A 19990-nucleotide genomic window follows, 5' to 3' on the forward strand; every position below is an offset into this window, starting at 1 on the left:
GTACACAGCAGTAAGCAACAAATTTCTTTTTAATTAATATATTTGAAAATTTCAGTTAGGTTCATGTAACGTCTTATACAGCTTTAACGAGAAGCCATTAAATCCTAAAGAAAAATATAACTTGTCACAGCCAGACATGGTGATGCATGCCTATAATCCCAGCAACTTGGGAGGCTAAGGCAGGAAGATTACAAGTTCAAAGCCAGATTATTAATTTAGTGAGGTCCTGTCTCAAAATAAAAAGGGCAGTGGTTAAGTTCAATCCCTGGTACAAACAACAACAAAAACAAACTTGTCCTAAATGAGCACTAATTACACAATAAGACAAGGGAAAAGTTGCTCATATGTAAAGAAAAAAGACACTTTTTTAATTGCATTAAAAATTTTATTTAAAAGATCCAATATAAGCCAAATTAAACCCCAAATTTACAGCTACATTTTTGAGGTCTTCTGAACTAAATGGCACTGTTTTGAGTTGAATGTCCTTTTAAAGGAGGTCTTTGCTTTTACCATCATTTCCCCAAGTTGTTTCTGAGTAGAAGCTGGTATTATAATACACATCAGAGATTTCAGATGTCACCTTTCATGCAGAGGTTAAAAAAAGCAAAAAGGCTTTTCCATTCTGTGTGAGATAAGAAACACAACAGGGCCTGAATGCTTTTGACACATGAGGTGTAACTATAAAGAAACTTACTGTGGTTCTGTGTCTGCTCATTCAAGTAGCTCATGTCCTTATTCCAAATACTGATGCAGTTCAAATATTATCTCGAACAGTACATTGCAATCCCCCTCATCAAGAGTGTATCAGAGAAAATGGTTGCACAAGTTGGGGGACAGACTGTCACATGTGTGATTAAAAAGCAACAGAAAAGTTGTCCTAGTGGGCAGGCAATCCAAGAATTACTCAAATGTTTTCAGTAATGGCATCATTTACATAGAGTGATGCAGGATCTAGTTCTAGTATGTGTGAATATAAATGAAAAAAACTCGTTACTTTATAGCTACACCTTGGATTTCATTATATGTGATAAATCTGAGAGTGTGTCTGATGAGTCCTTCGGAAATCACTTCAGCAAAGGAGTCAACCTGTGAAAGAGAAGACATGGCAGAGGGAGGGAGACTCATCCTTCCAACATTCTCTCAGAGGACAGACCTGAGCCCAAGGACAGAAGTTACCAGGAGGGAGGCGTCAACTCCATCTAAGGAAGACCTTTCTAACAGTTAGAGCTGCTCAACAACTGAATGGACTGCTTGGTGAGGTAGAGTCACTGGAAGTATTCAAGGTGGAAAGATCACCCTTGTAGAAGGGACTCCTGCATTTGTTAAGAGGTTAGACTGGATGAACCTCAGGTCTCTTTCAATTCTGAGATTCTAGAAAACTCCCTCAGGGAATTCAGAAGAGAATTCCTAAAAGGAAAGAGAAAGCACACATATGTATACTTTTAGAATCCTCTTGAGTTTTCTTATTTTTCAAAAGGTACAATAGAAAATGTAGTCTACTGTCTTTAAAATGCATATTTACCTTCCTACCACTAATAATTAGGAAGGTTAATTATGACTTCTCTATATTATAAAGAAAAATGGATGATTATAATCTTTGTAAATATTTTAGAAAAAAGGCTTAAAATCTAGTAATCAATGCCCTAGAAACTTTATAGATTTTTTAAGATAATATGCACAGATACAAATACATTATTCATTAAATACAACTCACATCTGTGTTTTATTATACTCTAAAATATACAGGAATCTTGATGTACTGAAAGAGTGCAAGTAAATACAGTATTCAAGCAGTCACTATTTCTATGTACATGCTCATTAATTTTTCAAAAAACCCACAAAATTATCAAATAGATCAAAATACTGTTCTGTGTTTTCACACTTTATATTCAGAAAACCAGCTGATAATTTACAATGTCATAAAGTTTCCAGTTTCACAATACAAAAGGATAAAATAAAATTGGGTATCATTTTGCTGCAATTTATGAACTTTACCCAGACCTCTAAGACCCCCTACATAGGTGAAATAATTTTTACTGGGAAAGTGACAGTTACAGTAAAATCAGAACCACATAAAGTATTAGTCCAAATGTCAGCCTTTTCTCTTTTTTTGTTACTTGAAAGGTAGCCTTCAATTTGGCAGGCAAGTGCTTCTCCCTCCAAAGAGTAACAAGTTACCAACATGCTACTCCAAATCTGAACCTTGCCTAATACAGAAATGCCTTCCAAGAGACTTGACGATGTTAAATTTATGAACAACAAGGGAATATTTCTTTTTGATTCTGTACTTTTTCAAAACTCAAAGATCAAATAAATGATAACAAAAATCCTCTAACCCATTATGGAGGTATGAAAGTAACGTAAGTGACGAATCAGTGTCATTCAAAGTAGTGAAGTTGACTTTCATTCCCCAGGACCACTTAATTGCAATAGGGTGAAATAATCTACCTTTTGATTCCATGAAGTTTTTATTCTAGGAAATTCCTTACCTTTTTAAACAAAAATAGTTCCATTTTGAACCCAAACCACTGAAATCTGTCCAACAGCCCCAACCCCAATCCATCTCATGTCTATTTCACAAGTATTTTCACCCGTACTGCACCCAGTCAGCTGGTTTTCAATTCTAATATTATAAAAATTGGAATTTTAAAATTTTTATGCAAAAGAAAAAAATGCAAAAATACATCTGCTTTCTTTCATGGTTTAATACAGTATTGGAAGGCTTTCAAGATGTTTTCTTTAAAAAAAATCAACATTTAAAACCAAATTTTGACTTCATTTTCAGAAATATTGAAGTTTGGTTTAGGTAACGTCTCATTTCACCTACTCCAGTTTCCACAAAATGGCATTCTATTAAAAAAATCTTTAAGTTATTTGGTCCTTTGGCAATTTGCTGTGCACATAATGCCTACTGTACCAAACTTTTATTGCCTTTAAATTTAGTTGTACTTTTATTGATAATTTTAAATCTAGTGTCCTTATCTCTTCTTTTACAATAGTGTTGCTTGTGTAAGCAGGTTAGGGTGCACAGTGTCCCAAATTATTTCTGGCACTGCAAAGCCAAATTAAAAATTCCACAAAGCAATCTGACATCAATGTGTTTTCCTCTGGTCAAGTCTATTTCAATAATCTAGAAGTTCCTTTTGCAAAACTTGCCTTTAAAATTCTTCTTCCTAATGTCATCGCATTTCTTACATTTGCTCACTGTGCGCTCTTTCCTCTTAGGTTGAATATGAATAACAAAGTGCTTTTTTCCTGAAAAAGCACAGTTTGCAGCTTTAGTGTCAGAACTCTTTCCTTAGATCTTTTGCTTAGCCTCTCAGTAGGTCTCAGAATCAGAGTCATTGAGCTCATCGACGTCGGTGTATAAGTATTCCTGTTCCCCACCAATATTGTTGAAACTGCAGTAGGAGCTAGGTTCATTCCTCATGATAGGCAAGGCTTCAAAGCTCACTGTTTTTGAGGTGTTGGTATAACGGTTAATAGCATTGAACGTCAGGGATGATAAAGGGCTACTAGATGAGACAGGCATCATGGTGGCCAAAATGAGAGCCAGGCAATCAGCCACATCCTTATTGGGAGCACAGGCCAAAGCTGGAGTATAGCCTAGAATTAAAGATAAAATAAAAAAAATTAACATTGTGAGACGTACTTCATTAAATATATGAACATGTCTAATGGTCTCTAACTTGGGACATTTTAAATTATTTGGTTTATAATAAATTGTCATCAGAATGATTTGCAACTTTCCAATAAATAGAAAGAAAAGTACCGTAAAAATCTAGGGTGGGAGGAGACCTTACAGACTAACAGAAGAAGAAGCTGAGCCAGAGATACATATTTCCTAAAGATCTCACAATATATATATATATATATCCAACTAAATTCACAGAAATATTGGGTTAGAATAAGGAAAACAAATAACACAAATAAACAACAACAAAACAACCCCCCAAGATCAATCAATCTTTCATTAGATGGTGAACAAAGGCATACTATTAATTCAGAATTATATAAGTAAATCTTTATGTACTAAGAAATCTAAATGTGTATAGATCCATGAACAAGGCACTAGGCAGGTACTAGAAAAATATATATTAAAAGAATGACACTTGGTTGTCAATTTAACTTTTCTCTTGGGAGTTTTCATCCATTGAAGAAAACAGTAAGTAAACTTTAAAAATCTCTAATCCAAGACAAATGAATTTTTATAACTTTATTTATTTAAAGCAGAACACAACTGACATTAGACACAGGCCCTATAAGTATTAATACAGCAAAGGCAGGAGGAAAGATCTAGTACCTTTGTTGGTATAAAACCCAGCCTTGAGGATGGAATGAGAAGATGTTAATAATATACTGTGTGAAGGCCAGATATGGTGGCGGATACCTGTAATCCCAGCAGCTTGGGAGGTAGAAGCAGGAGGACTGCGAGTTCAAAGCCAGCCTCAGCAATTTAGCGAGGTGCTAAGCAACTCACTGAGACCCTGTCTCTAATAAAAAACAAAACAGGGCTAGGGATGTGGCTCAGTGGTTGAGCGCCCCTGAGTTCAATCTCTGGTACCCTCCCCACCACAAAAAAGAGTATACTATGTGATGGCCAGTTTCAATTATTCCACGTGGAAGTTTTAGTTCACATTTACTGTTTTAACTTATGTGAAGTCAATAGGCATTTAAGCTGCAAATATTTAAAAATTTTAATCTATTATGATTTGTTGCACATCTAAATATTCCCTATTACTACATTTACATTTTAGTATTCATATGCATATGTGCATATTTATTTCAAAAGCCACGTTTGTTTTTTAAATAGCAGATTGATTTATCACAAAATAAACTTTTGTATAACCATAATACAGGTCAAGAGAGAGAACATTACAAACAGATGAGAAGTCCCATATACCTACTCCCTAACATTACCCCTTTTTTCTTCCACCATAGTAACCACAATCCTGGCCTTCTATGTTAACCATTTTCTTGATATTTCTGGTCATAAATACTAGTTTTGACCTTTTTCTTTTTAATGTGTTCTAATTAGTTATACATGACAGCAAAATGCATTTGACACATCACACATAAATGAAGTATAATTTTTCATTTGTCTGGTTGTACATGATGTAAAGTTACAGATCATGTAATAAGGTAATAATGTCCGATTTCATTCTACTATCATTAGTTTTGAGCTTTAAAAAAAATCTAATATAAACTGAATAATACATATTATTTCATTCATGCTATGTTAGCCATGATAAAGAAAACACAATAATATTTTTCCCTTTATGAAATCCCCATTTTTGTCAGGCTGGGGTTGCTAACCTAGCAACCCAGTGAGGCACTGGGATCGATCCTCAGCACCACATAAAAATAAACAAAATAAAGAGGTATCGTATAAAAAACATTTTAAAAAAAAATTCCCATTTTTGTCAAAGGAACAACTAATTACCTTGCCAAGATGGCAGGGATAGCGGAAGGATGTACATGTTTTTAATTAATTAAACCATATTTGCTCAAATGACTAGGAGAAGGATAGTGTTTCTTTGCCCACACTTCTTTCAAGGGCTCTTCTGAAGAGCTGAAGATGCTGGCTGCTGATGCTCTTGCTGGCAAGCAGACTCATGAGTGTTTTCTAAATAGAATTTGACTAAAAACATACTCGTCTCTTGGTTTAGTCAGCTAAACAGAAATATAAAAGCAGCACACTTTTTGAGGACATTCTGTGCAAATGTAACATGTTCTTTCTCCTCCAGAAAAACCACCAAAATGTCACTATCTCCTTCTGAGAGTGAATAACAGGCACAGGATGTACTAGCCCCTTCATCTCACCTCTATTTAGACTTCAGAGCCCAATTAATCAACTCCAGTAGTTACTTGAGCAATTTATAACCACATCACTAGAAATAATTATAAAATGAGACTAGTATTTACCATAACTTGTCAACTCAGGACCACAATTACTATAAAATACTATGAAGTGTGTTAGAGGATATCCACATCACCACCACTTACCTTCATGTTTTATTATTCTTTTAATTTCATAAAAGATAAAATCAGATATACAAAATCTTAAAAACGGTTAGCAGATCTACATATCAGCAGGCATCAGTGATTGACTCAGTGTCTCATTATGTGGCCAAATGTCTTATATATGTTAGCATTAGGCTCCTCATTTTATATTATTTTGGGGGGTGGTACCAGGGATTGAACTTGGGGGCACTTGACCACTGAACCACTTCCCCAGCCCTATTTTGTATTTTATTTAGAGACAGGTTTTCACTGAGTTGCTTAGCACCTTTCTTTCTTTTTTTTGCTGAGGCTTGCTTTGAACTTGAGATCCTCTCGCCTCAGCCTCCATAGGTGCTGGGACTACAGGCATGAGCATGAGCCATGGCTTAGGCTTCTCATTTTAATCTATATAGTAGTTGTATCTCCAAAAACTTAATTCCGATAATGCAAGATTCTTTTAAAGCTAGGTGTGTTTGAATTTGTGTTTGTAGATGACATCCCTGCCTCTATGGATTTCAAGAAGTACATATGCTATTGCCTCAAACTCTATGTCCAACCTAGATCTTGCTTCTGGACTCCAGATCCAAATATCTAATTTCCTTCTTAGGGTTTCCACTGAATTTTTCTTCATTTTCCCCAAATGAACTAAAATCTGTCATCCTATATTCTTTACTCAATTAATGATATGTCTATCCACACAAGTACCACAAGTCGGATGGCCTGTGATTTTTTCACCCTCCAAACCTCTTCTCTCCTTGACCAAGACCCATTGAGCCTATCTTAAGATCTTTTTTTTTTTTGGGGGTGGTGGTGGGTGTACTGGGAATTGATCTAAGGGGCACTCAACCACTGAGCCACATCCCCAGCCCTATTTTGTATTTTATTTAAAGATAGGGTCTCACTGAGTTGCTTAGCTTTTGCTGAAGTCTGGCTTTGAACTTGTGATCCTCCTGTCTCAGCCTCTTGAGCTCCTGGGATTACAGGCCTGTGCTATCACACCTGACCTATCATAAGATCATTATAAACCATTTACATCTTTTCATCCCAGATGCCTCTACCTTAATTCTGACTACCATCTACATCTGAACTTTTAACTAATTTCCCCATTCTAGTCTTGCTCCCCTTCAGACTAACTACTATTTTTCTAATGAACAGCTAGATCCCTTATTATTTGATCCAATATTTATACTCACCTCGCGTTATATCTCTTACTCTCTCAGCTGAAAAACTGCCCTCCCCACTTTACACTTATCCTTTACATTCTGGCTTAGAAATTACTTTTTTTGAGAAGCCTTTTCTCTGATTTTATAAGAAAGGGTTTGAAGAACCTTTGATGTATTCTCACTGAACTTTAGGTTAACTCCAATTAGAGAACTTCAAGTGCACTGTAACAACTTGTTTATACTTTTGTCATTATAGGAGTAGAATATGTCTCATTCCACACTGCATCCTTAGAACTTAGCAGTGTTTGGCACAATCATTCATGCAACAAAATATTCACTGAGCTTCCACTATGTCCAGACATTCTTCTAAGCACTTAGTATACATTAGTGAATACAAATGACAAAGATTCCTTGATCTTGTGCAGCTTATATTCATTCTACTCAATAAAATAAATCATACACAATACGTGAGAAAGTAAGCTCTAGGGAAATTAAGAGGATAGAATAGAGAAGGTTAACAAGGACCAAGAATGTTGTGATAGGAGCATCCAGCAAGTTGTAGTACAAACAGGTAGTTACAAGAGGTTTAATTAAGAAGATGAAATTTGAGCTAAGATGTGAAACAAGTGAAAAATTAAGTCAAAGAATGCCTAGAGGACAGAGTGTTCCAGACAGAGGAAAGAGCCAGAATAAAGATTGTAATGCACACAGAACCCTGCAATGGAATCGATGTAATGGAATGATGAAAGAGAAGGAAGAATAAAAAAGTAATGCAGTAAAGGACCATGTAGGTCACTATAAAAACTATAAGTAATTATATGGGTATATCTCTGGGTCTTCTGTTACAATGGTCTTCATGTCTGTTTTTATGCCAATACAATGCTGTTTTTGTTACTACAGCTCTGTAGTATAATTTAAGGTCTGGGTATAGTGATGCCTCCTACATCACTTTTCTTGCTAAGTATTGTTTTGGCTATTCTGGGCCTCTTATTTTTCCAAATGAATTTCATAATTGTTTTTTCTATATCCATGAAGAATGCCATCGAAATTTTAATAGAAATGAAATCTGTACATTGCTTTTGGTAGTATGGCCATTTTGAAATATTAATTCTGCCTATCCAAGCACATGGGAGATCTTTCCATTTTCTAAGGTCTTCTTTAATTTCTTTCTTTAGTGTTCTGTATCTTCATTGTAGAGGTCTTTCCCCCCTTTTGCTAGACTGATTCCCAAGTATTTTATTATTTTTTTTTTGAGGCTATTGTAAATGGGATAGTTTTCCTGATTTCTCTTTCAGTTGATTCATCATTGGTATACAGGAATGTAATTGGTTTATGGGTGTTAATCTTATATCCTACTATTTTGCTGAATTCATTATCTCATACTAGACAAAGGCACCATAAACATATATTGGAGAAAAGATAGCTTCTTCAACAAATGCTACTGGGAAAACTGGAAATCCCTATGTAGTAGATTGAAACTGAACCTCCTATATCTTACCCTGCACAAAACTCAAAGTGGATCAAGGACCTAGGCATTAGACCAGAGACCCTGCGCCTACTAGAAAGTAGGCCCGATGCTCCTTCATGTTGACTTAGAAACTGACTTCTTCAATAAGATAGACCCTAAAGCACAAGAAGTAAAATCCAGAATCAATAAATGGGATGGTATTAAATAAAAAAGCTTCTTTACTGCAAAGGAAACAATCAAGAATGCCAATAGAGGGCCTATAGAACGGGAGAAAATCTTTACCCCCTGCGTCTCTGATAGAGCATTAATCTCTAAGACATACAAGGAACTCAAAAAACTTAACACCAAAAAAACCAAATAATCCAATGAATGGGCAATGGGATTGAACAGACATTTCACAGAAGAAATACAAATGGTCAAAAAAATGTATGAAAAAATGTTCAACATCTCTAGCAATTAGAGGATTGCAAATCAAAACTACTCTAAGATTTTACGTCGTTCCAGTCAGAATGGCAATCATCAAGAATAAAAGTAACAATAAATGTTGGCAAGGATGTGGGAAGAAAGGTACTCTCATATATTGCCAGTTGGACTGCAAATTGGTGCAACCGCTATGGAAAGCAGTATGGAGATTCCTCGGAAAACTTGGAATGGAACCTCCATTTGATCCGTTTTCCTACTCCTTGGTCTAAACCAAAGGACTTAAAAATCAGCATACTACAGTGACATACTCACAATAGTCAAGCTATAGAAACAACCTATGTGTCCTTCAACAGATGAATGAATAAAGAAAATGTGGTATATATACACAATGGAATATTAATCAGCCATAAAGAAAAATGAAATTATGGTATTTGCTGGTAAATGGATGGAACTGGAGAATATCATGCTAAGTGAAATAAGCCAGTACCAAAAAACCAAAGGCTGAACATTCTCTCTGATATGTAGATGCTGACCCACAATAAAGGAGGGTAGGGAGGGGAAGAATCTAAGTTCATTGGATTAGACAAAGGGGAATAAAGGGAAGGGGGATGGGAATAGGAAAGACAGTAGAATAAGTCGGACATAGCTTTCTTTTGCTCACATATGAACACATGACCAGTGTAACTCCACATGATGTACAACTATAAGAATTGGATCCTAATTGGAATAGATAATACTCCACATATGTACTACATGTCAAAATACACTGTCACGTGTATCTAAAAACAACAACAAAAGAACTATGAGTAAACTGACATCCAGAAGAAAAACATGTTCTTATATATATATATATATTTTACTGTATAATTTTTTTTTTCCCCTAGTACTAGGGATTGATTCCAGGGGCATTTTACCACTGAGCTACACCTCTAGTCCTTTTTATTTTCTATTTTGAGACAGTGTCTTGCTAAGGTGTCAAGGTTGGCCTTGAACTTGCAACTGTCCTGCTTCACTGCTTTAGTCTCCTGAGTTACTGGGATTACAGGCATATGCTACCACACCTGGACCTCGTGTTTTTTAAAAAGGATCCAACAGGGCTGAGGATGTAGCTCAGTGGTAGAGTATGTGTCTAGAATATGTGAGACCATGGTTCAATTCCCAGTACTGCAAAACACACACACACATACACACATACACACACCTCAGCAACAACCCACCAATGCGGTATAAATAGAGAAAAAAGTAGGCAAAGATAGATACATTTTAGAGATGGACTCACTAGTACATGCTGATAAAGTGTGTACTGGGTATTACAGCAATCAAGGACAACTCTTAAATTTTTGAGAGCAATATTAAGGAGAGGAATCCCCCCCGCCAGGATGACTATCATTGTTTTCATGACCTAATTAATTAATTAATTAATATGTAGTGTTGAGAGAAATCCCCCCCAAGGATGACTGCTGTTGTTTTCATGACTCTATCTATCTACCTACCTACCTACCTACCTACCTACCTATCTATCTATCTATCTATCGTGCTAAGGATTGAACACAGTGCCTCATATGTGTAGGCAAGTGCTCCACTAAGCAAGAACCCCAGCCCAGGAGAGGAATTTTCTTCAATCTAGATTAGCATGTCTGTGGGGAAAACAGGCTTTGTGATGTGTGTGTTTGTGTGTGTGAACATTTGACAGTTCAGACCTAGACTTATTAGGTTTGAAATATTTCTTAGACCTATATGTGCTACTGTCCGTTAGGCAGCTGGGTATAGGAAAATAGAGAACATAAAAAATCTAGGCTGGTAACATAAGTTTTGGAATTCTTAGCATTAGGTAGTTTTTAGACTGGCTCCTAAAATCCTCCAATATTAAAAAGTTAGGGAGGGGGCTGGGGATGTGGCTCAAGTGGTAGCGCGCTTGCCTGGCATGCATGTGACCCGGGTTCGATTCTCAGCACCACGTACAAGCAAAGATGTTGTGTCTGCCGATAACTAAAAAATAAATATTAAAAAATTCTAAAAAAAAAAAAAAAAAAAAAAAAAAAAAAAAGTTAGGGAGGCTGGGTGCTGTGGTGCATGCCTGTAATCCCAGTGACTTGGGAGGCTGAGGCCTTAAAAATTTATGGAGATTTTATCTCAAAATAAAAAAGGATCTGGAGATTCAGTGGTAAAAGGCTTCTGGGCTCTGGCTTCAATCCCCCATCAGGGGTAGAGGGGGAGTTAGGAAGAGGGAGAAATTTTGTGAAAGAAATTAGAAAGAGTAAACAGTAAAGTAGGAGGAAAACCAAGGGAGTATCAAGCCCCCAAAAGAAAAAAAGTTTACCAAAGGTAAATAAAGAGATAATTTTTTTTCCAAAAGCTGATCTGTTAAAGGTACTGAGACCTAGGAATTGACTTAACATCATGGGGTAGATTAGTGATTTTGATGAAAACAGTTTTGCAGTGTGGTAGAGGCAAAGGCCTGACAGTAGAAAGCCAATTCTTGAGTAGTTCTGCTGTAATGGAAAACAGAGAAAGCAGCAGCTGGCAGCAACAGGATATTAAAAGATTTTTTTCAAAAGACAATAGAACGAGGGGCTGGGTTGTGGCTCAGTGGTACAGCACTTGCTTAGCATGCATGAGGCACTGGGTTTGATCCTCAGCAATGAAAAAAAAAAAAAAAATCAAGATATTGCATCTACCTATAACTGAAAAATAAATATAGAACCAGTTATATCTAGGAAGAGAATAAAGAATTCTTGCAGAACACAAAAGGGAAGAACTATTGAAGGTGATATTCTCTGGTAAGAAAAGATACACACTCTACTTGTATGAGTTGAAAGACTGGCTTTGCATAATAAGACCCTTCAGTAGGGCCCTGATAAGTATTTATGGAAAGAACAAAAACAATGGCTACTAAGATGAACAATGTTGGTAAGTATAAATGGTAAATACTAACAGATAATATATTTATCAGATAATATGTAAATTCAGAAGTTCATCTCTTAAACTTTTCCTGTTTTTCTTGCCCTTATTCCTTTGCCATGAAGTACAACTCAATATTAATTTCAGCTTTCTTCTTTGCCCTATTAAAAAATAATAGGGCTGGGGATGTGGCTCAAGCGGTAACACGCTTGCCTGGCATGAGCAGGGTGCTGGGTTCGATCCTCAGCACCACATAAAAATAAAATAAAGATGTCGTGTCCACCAAAAAAATCTGAAAAATAAATATTAAAAATAATTTCTCTCTCTTTAAAAAAAATAATAATCCAAGGTTTATTTTACTTCAAATATGTACCATCAAAAGATAAAAGCTTAGTTGGGCATAGTGGTGCACACCTGTGATCCCAGCTACCAAACTACTCAGGAGGCTGAGAGAGGAGGACAGCATGTTTGAGGCTGGCCTGGGCAACTCAGTAAGACCATGTCTCAAAATAAAAAGGGCTAGACCTGAAGCTCAGTGGTAAAACACATGTCTAGAATGTATAGGGCCCTGGGTTCAATCCCTAGTACTGCAAAAAAGATGTAAAGTTTTAGCAATATATAGGTTAAAGGAAGAGAATACAGAAATACAGAGCCTACTTACCATTTTCATCTACTGCAAGGACACTTGCTCCTTTCCCCAGAAGTTCCTGAACCACCATTGTTAGCCCATTTCGGGCAGCAACATGCAGAGGTCTGGGGGAAAAATCGTACATGTACACGTATGAGCAGTGCACAAAGACACATGCCTGGTTGTAAAGAGCATTACTGCCAAATGGTAAAGACCCAGAAATATAAACGTGAGAAACCTAGTTCTAACCATAATGAAATGGGGGTGAGGACTGCAGATCTTCTGTACAATGTAGTGTCATACCCCCCCCAATGAGTATAAGCTTAGCCACAGGTTTCCATCTTCATTAAACCCTTTTGTTACACTCTAAGACACAATGTTTAAAAGATTTAATCAATGAAAAGGCATTCTAAAGTTGTTCTAAAACATGAGGTTGATAAACATACATAACAGAAACTGCAGTAGCACAGACTTTGAAAACGGCTCACAGACCTTGTGATTAATTTTTGGACCCTCAAGGGATCTGACTGACCTCTGAATGTGAACCAGTACTCTTAAAGATATTTTTTCTTTAACAAAAAGTGGGTTTGTTTGTATTATTAAGAACTTGATTTTTGAACATGCTTTTATAGTGATATATTTATAATTGAAGGAAAATAAACTTTCTTTTTTGGTACCAGAGATTGAACCTAGGGGTGCTTAACCACTGAGCCACATCCCCAGCCCTATTTATATTTTATTTAGAAACAGATTCCTGCTAAGTTGCTTAGCACTTCACTAAATTCCTGAGGCTGCTTTGAACTTGTGATCCTCCTGCCTCAGCCTCCTGAGCTGCTGGGATTACAGGCATGCGCCACCCGACCCAGCAAAACTTGACTGACTACTTCCAAAAGCTCTTTAGATTATCATTTATTCCTAGCGTCAAATAAGATTTTTACAGGGGAATTCAATAAAATACACAAAATAGTACTACTTTCCTTCAGAAAATTATGCAGGTTAAATAGGTTGTGAAAATATACATTATTGCCAATGTTCTAATACAGTTTCAGTTCAATAGCTTTTCTAGTATTAGGCTTTATTTTTATTTTTTCGTACTGGGGATTGATACCAGGGGCACCAAGCCACAGCCCCAGCTCATTTTTTATATTTTTTGAGAGAAGCCTCCTGAGCCACTGGGATTACAAACATATGTCACCACACCTGGCATGTAATAAGCTTTTCAATTGTGATGATTTCAGGAATAAGTTTTGTAAGTTGTAAAAACTGTTCTTCACTTTTTAACTGCTTCTATGACTTGTGAGACACATTGGCTACATACTTAAAAAATTCATTTGTCATTTTAATAATTATAAAAATAACAATATTTACACTAGATACTGAAAGTACTCACGTTTGCAAGGCTGCATTGGTTGCGTTGATGAGGTTTCTATCTGTTATCTTTTCCAGTATTAACAAGGCACTAGTTTCATGACCCTAAAATTGTGGCAAGCAACTCTTAAAAACTTGAGTACCATTAAAAATAATTTAAACATCCAACAATTCCTAAACGTAGGTCATACTATGTGTAATACTATACATATGAATTTTCCTGGCCAATCGCTTAAATATTTGCCCAAACATTTGTTAGGAGTGAAAGTAAGGGGAGAGGACAAGAAGAATTAAGAAACTGTGTTAGGTTTGTCTTCCACAATTTAATTTAATTTGCGTACATACACACGTATGTACACAAATACACACCCGCCTCTTTCCCTCTCCCCCATACTGGGGATTAAGTCCAGGGTGCTTCCCAGTGAGCTATACCCCTAGCACATTTTAATTATTTTTAGATAGTGTCTCACTAAGTTGCCTGGATTGGCTTGAAACTTGCAATCCTCCTGCTTCAGCTTCCTAAGTTGCCAGGATAATGGTAGTGTGCCACAATTCCTGGCAAAGCCAATATTTCTTTTCAAGAAATATGATATTGGCAATCATTACAGAGGTTCACTTAAGTGAAGTTGAAAAACTTCTAATGCCACTGTTGATTTATAACAATGAATATATCCTTAAAATCTGTACATACCTTGCCGCAAGCCAAATGGAGGGCGGTGTTTTTACTGTTATCTTGTAATGTCAGATCTGCACTAGCACTGCTAACCAGCATTTCTGGGAGGAAAAAGTGCATCAGTTCTTATGTTTATGAATATGTTTCTTAGATTATCAATAACTCACTGTAGAGAGATGAAGACAGAGCAAAAAATATCCCTCACAAAATCTTAAGTGCAAGAAAAATATCGTAATTCATAACATACGTAAGATAATGTGATATAATTGTATGTAACAATTATATTCTTGTGTAAATCAGACACTACCAACAGCAATTAACATTTTTGAGTGCTTACTAAAATACTATTTTAAGTGCTGTGGATTTACAGTGATTTATGTACCCCACCCCCAACAATCCTAAGTGGGTATGAAAAAACTAAGGCACAAGCTCTCTTTTAATTTTGAAATAGGGCCTTGGTAAGTTGTTCAAGATGGTCCAGAACCTGTGATCCTCCTGCCTCAGCCTCCCAAGTTGCTGGGATTATAGGCATGTACCACTGTGCCTAGCAGAGCCAGAGTTGTTCTTTTTTCTTTTCTTTTCTTTTTTTTTTTAGTACCAGGGATTGAACCCAGGGGTGCTTATTTTGAGACAGGGTCTCAATAAGTTGCTTAGGGCGTCACTAAGTATCTGAGATTGGCCTTGAACATGCAATCATCCTGCCTTACCCTGCCGGGTCACTGACATTCACTGTTCTTAACTGCTTTGTTATGTTGCCTTGCTAAACTAACTCTTTATATCAATAAGGGCAAAGTAAAACATTGTGCCTCTAAGTGAAAATGTGGACTGAAGCAGGTAAAGACTTTCATATCTCAGGAATAGTGAGATAATTAGTGGAAAACAGGGTTGGGACCTAAGTTACATATAAGCAATTTATATATTTTAGAAAAACAGAATTCTTAAACAGTTTCTTTACCAACTGTATTTGTTTGTCCATTTTCTGCAGCCATCATGAGAGGTGTTTTTCCAGAAGAGTCCACAGAATTGACTTGAGCATTATGGCTGAGCAAAAGCTGTAAACACTCTACATGGTCTGTGAAGGCAGCTGCATGCAGAGGAGTTCTGTAACACAGAGAAATTGAAATGCATGACTAAATGTTGTACACATTGGAAAAAACAATTCCTTTTTCCTTACTTATAACAAGCAATTTTAAGGGTTTATATATTAAGGCATTTCCTGGATACAAACAGGATCAATGGAGCTTACTAATTTTTGCCACAGAAATCTGCACTTTCAGTAATGTAAGAGGCTTAAGTAAACTAGAACTAGTCTAAAATAAGCATCAATTACAAAACTACTAAAATAAAATTACATTAGTAAAGAAAACTTCAAAAAGAAATAGATCCTGACCCCAAAACTACTACATATGCAACGGCTGGACTCTTCTTTCAGCTTTTATTCCTGTTCAGAAATTGTTAACTTTGTAAAAACATACTTCTTAAAAGAGGATGAAAATCTTTATATTTTAAAAAAATTAAAAAAGATTGACTAAAACCCAAAAATAATTATAAGAACCCTGGTACTAGTGGGGAAAAAAAAGGATTTTATAATAAGTTATACTTGCAAACATGAAATTCAATTTTCAATTAATTATGGCTTTTCTGTAAATTGTTCCACACTTGGTTAGTTGTTAAAATTTTTTTTCCTGTAGAGTTTTCCTAAGTGAAAAACTACATAGTTGAATTCCTACCTTCCTTTTGAATCTGTGGTGTTCACAATGCTGGCACCTAATGTATCAATTAACATCTCAGCAGCACCTTCGTTGTCATTTATCCTGTGTAAGGTAACAAGGTGATCACTCTCACAGCCAATGGTAAATTTTCTAAAACACTCAAAATAAATTTGATTTATTTAGGCTTCACTTACACAGCACAATGCAAAGGACTGAAAGCATTTCCTTCCATTTTCTGGAAAACTTCCTGTTCTAAAAGAAGTTCTACACATGTCTCATGGCCTAAGTAGATAAGCAAGAACCAGTTATTAAAATCTAAAAAGTACTGGCAAAAATCTCAAAAAGGAAAAAGTACAAATCCCCGTCTCCATTCCATCTCCCAGTTCTACTCTAGACTGTAACCACTGGTCCCTTAAGAGTTCCAGAAAATCTCTAGGCATATATGACTATAAGTGTATGCATACTTTCTTTTTTATGTAAACTGAGATTTTCCCCTGCAACTTTCTTTTTACTTAATAAACTATATATGTCCTTTTTTAGTATACAAATCTTATTCTTTAAAGTTCAAAGACTTCACAGTATCACTGTGTATCAAACATGATTTGATCTGGGCTGGGGTTGTGGTTCAGTGGTAGAGTACTTGCCTAGCATGTGCGAGGTGCTGGTTTGATCCTCAGAACCACATAAAAATAAATAAATGAAATACTGTGTCTAACTATGACTTAAAAAAAAAAAAAAAGATTTGATCTAACTATGGATTTTGAGGTGATTGCTAGTCTTTTTTTTTTTTTTTTTTTTAAAAAAAAAAACAACACTTTGTGATATTATTAACTAGTCTGTAATGATCTATTCTGGTCCCTTTTACAAAGCCAAGGATTAGTAAAACAAATAACCTACCCACCCACCTGTAGTACAGGTTTAGTATCTCTTATCTGAAAAACTGCTTTACATTTCAGAGTTCTTAAGATTCTGGAATACTTTTATATTTTACTGATTGAGTATCCCTAATCAGAAACTCAAAAATTCAAAATGCTCTGAAACCTGAACTGTAATGTAAACATTTTGAATTTCAAACTTTCTTTTAAAAGAGAGATGCTCAACCTGTAATATTTGTAAAAGGAAATTTTACTTCTTGCTGGGTGTATAGGTGCATGTCTTTAATCCCAGATACTTGGGAGGCTGAAGCAAGAGGATGACAAGTTCCAGGCCAGTCTGAGCAACATAATGAGACCCTATTTTAAAATTAAAAAAAATTAATAATAATAATAATAAAAAGGAGTAGAGTTATTAATGGTAGAGTGAGCCTGGGTTCAATCCCTAGTACCCCCAAACAAGACAAAACAAAACAAAAAAACCTGCTTCTTTTATCCTGTTATTCATTTGGGATCTGTTTTAGGAACAAATTTAGATTTCTACAGTCTACTTTCATGGTTTAATAGTTGGCTAGTTAAGCGATGCTGTACTTGGTTAATTACTCTTAATACTCTCAAATAATAGCTCAACTATTTAAAATTGTTTTGTAACTGTTAGGAAATCTGTGATTGTGCTCCATCTTTTATCAGATCTTTTCTCTAATTCTGTGGTTTTCTTTTCTTTTTTTTTTAAAGAGAAAGTGAGAGAGAGAGAGAGAGAGAGAGAGAGAGTGTGTGTGTGTTAGGTTTAATATTTATTTTTTAGTTTTTGGCGGACACAACATCTTTGTTTGTATGTAGTGCTGAGGATCGAACCCGGGAAGCACGCATGCCAGGCAAGCGCGCTACCGCTTAAGCCACATCCCCAACCCAAATTCTGTGATTTTCAAACAGCACAACTATGCCTTTCAGGAGGTATTTGGCAGTGTCTGAAGACATTTTTGCTTATCACAACTGGGTGTAGGAAGTGTTATGGGCCTTGAATGGGCAGAGGGATGCTACTATAGTATCTTGCAGTGCAGTACAGTCTCTCACAACAAAGAATTATCTCGCTCAAAATGCTTAGTTTGAGACACTGCTTTTAATTTCATCTCCTTGAATATTAACTCATTACTAAGAAATATCAATGGAAAGATGTTCAATGTTGACTGAAAAGCTTCTCATTATCTTGGCACATGGGTTCTTAGTTGCTGATGGACCTTTATTTTATTCATTTATTTACATGTGGTGCTAAGAATCGAACCCAGTACCTCACACATGGTAGGCAAGTACTCTACCACTGAGCCACAACCCCAGCTCCTCCTTGACTTTTTACACAAACAAAATTCACATTGGTAGATGTTTTCCCACTATATTAGTTATTTTAGGTTTTCCTCATATTCATAAATGTCAAGTCACATTATAAAAACAAATTAAATTTTAATGGAAAACTACAGTATCTTCTTTGAGTTAGGACTAATCTTTGGCCATTACAGTATAATCATTAAATACAAACTTCAGTGAGCTGAAAGGGAAAAAGAAAAGTCAAAGCCTATAGTTTTCAAAACTATTTTAGTTAAAGATAAAAGGTAGTAAAAAAGAAAAACAGACCAAGCTAAGCTTTTGGGATTCATAACAGATTTAATTATTTAAGTTTTTTTAATGGTTCTATTCATACTCCGAGTTGAAGGATGACCAACTATAGGATAAGCCCCATCTCCACACCAAAAAGAGAAGAATCTAAAAATTTTTGACAGTGAAAGAATGAAACTTTCAAGTCTAGCACAAGAATTGGTATAAAAATGGAACCTAGGAAATCCTATGAACATTAACTTAAACTGTAATTTTAAAGATTCAGATTTTTCCTTTTACAATAATTCAGTGGCATTGTCACAATGGCTCTCACAGTAAAAACCACAAGGCCACAGATTACAGGCAGGGAAAACCTCAATTATTTGGTGAACATATTCAGCTGATTTCAGAACAGATGCAATACTTGAATTAGAGCTTTGTGGACATGCTATAAACAACTAACATTAATCTCAATGTTATAAGTGAAATTCCTAACAAGTTTTAAAAACTTCTCTACCTGCGAAAGGCTTAAGCCCAAACTTTGATAGGACTGATGATCACACTGTATGTAATAAATCTGAATGTTTTCTAAGATGATCAAATCTATGGTCTATACAAGGAAAAAAAAAAAAATCAATAAACTTCACAATGTAAATTATTTTAGTGAACATTTCTATAAGCTAAACTCCTTTTTGAACAATTTTTTGGTAATGGGTGTTGAACCCAGGATTACTCTGTCACTAAGCTCCATCCCCAGTTCGTTTTTTTAAATTTTGAAAACAGGATCTCCCTAAGTTGCATAGGGCCTTGCTAAATTGCTGAGGCTGACATTGAACTTTTGATCCTTTTGCCTCAGCCTCCTGAGCTGCTTGGAGTATAAGGTATATGTCACTGCACCTGGTTCCAAACTCCATATTTAACATTAATATCTCAAAAATACCTTTCTGCTACCCTGAATGACCTTTTTGTGGGTCTATCTATAAAAGAGATGACTGTGACTGAGTCTCTAGAAAGCTAGAAATATTCTGTTCTAATAATGCAGAAAAGTTAACCTATGAAAGTTTCTAACATCTTAGAAACTAGAGGGTTTTATTGCTTTAAAACATTGAGCATGCATGTTAGTGGTGATTATAAGGATTTTATCTTTTGATGTGCTCAGGAAACATACATAGACTTCAATTTGGAATGT

General features: G+C 35.7%; 1 protein-coding gene across 7 annotated transcripts in view; it reads right to left on the reverse strand.

Annotated features, from left to right (window-relative positions):
- Positions 1-1699: 1699 nt before the first annotated feature.
- The window catches only part of Ankrd28 (ankyrin repeat domain 28), a 188048-nt gene continuing 169757 nt past the window's right edge, over positions 1700-19990 (reverse strand). For all 7 annotated transcript variants that reach the window (XM_076842037.1, XM_076841927.1, XM_076842006.1 and 4 more), the window contains 7 exons: positions 16534-16621; positions 16358-16441; positions 15583-15728; positions 14646-14728; positions 13977-14059; positions 12620-12711; positions 1700-3606 (listed from right to left, as the gene is read on the reverse strand). In XM_076842037.1, coding sequence (XP_076698152.1) covers positions 3320-3606; positions 12620-12711; positions 13977-14059; positions 14646-14728; positions 15583-15728; positions 16358-16441; positions 16534-16621 — 863 coding nt within the window. In that variant the 3' untranslated portion in view covers positions 1700-3319. The remainder of the gene's footprint in view (positions 3607-12619; positions 12712-13976; positions 14060-14645; positions 14729-15582; positions 15729-16357; positions 16442-16533; positions 16622-19990) is intronic.

This window comes from Callospermophilus lateralis, chromosome 1, assembly GCF_048772815.1.
Source record: "Callospermophilus lateralis isolate mCalLat2 chromosome 1, mCalLat2.hap1, whole genome shotgun sequence".
Taxonomy (NCBI): domain Eukaryota; kingdom Metazoa; phylum Chordata; class Mammalia; order Rodentia; family Sciuridae; genus Callospermophilus; species Callospermophilus lateralis.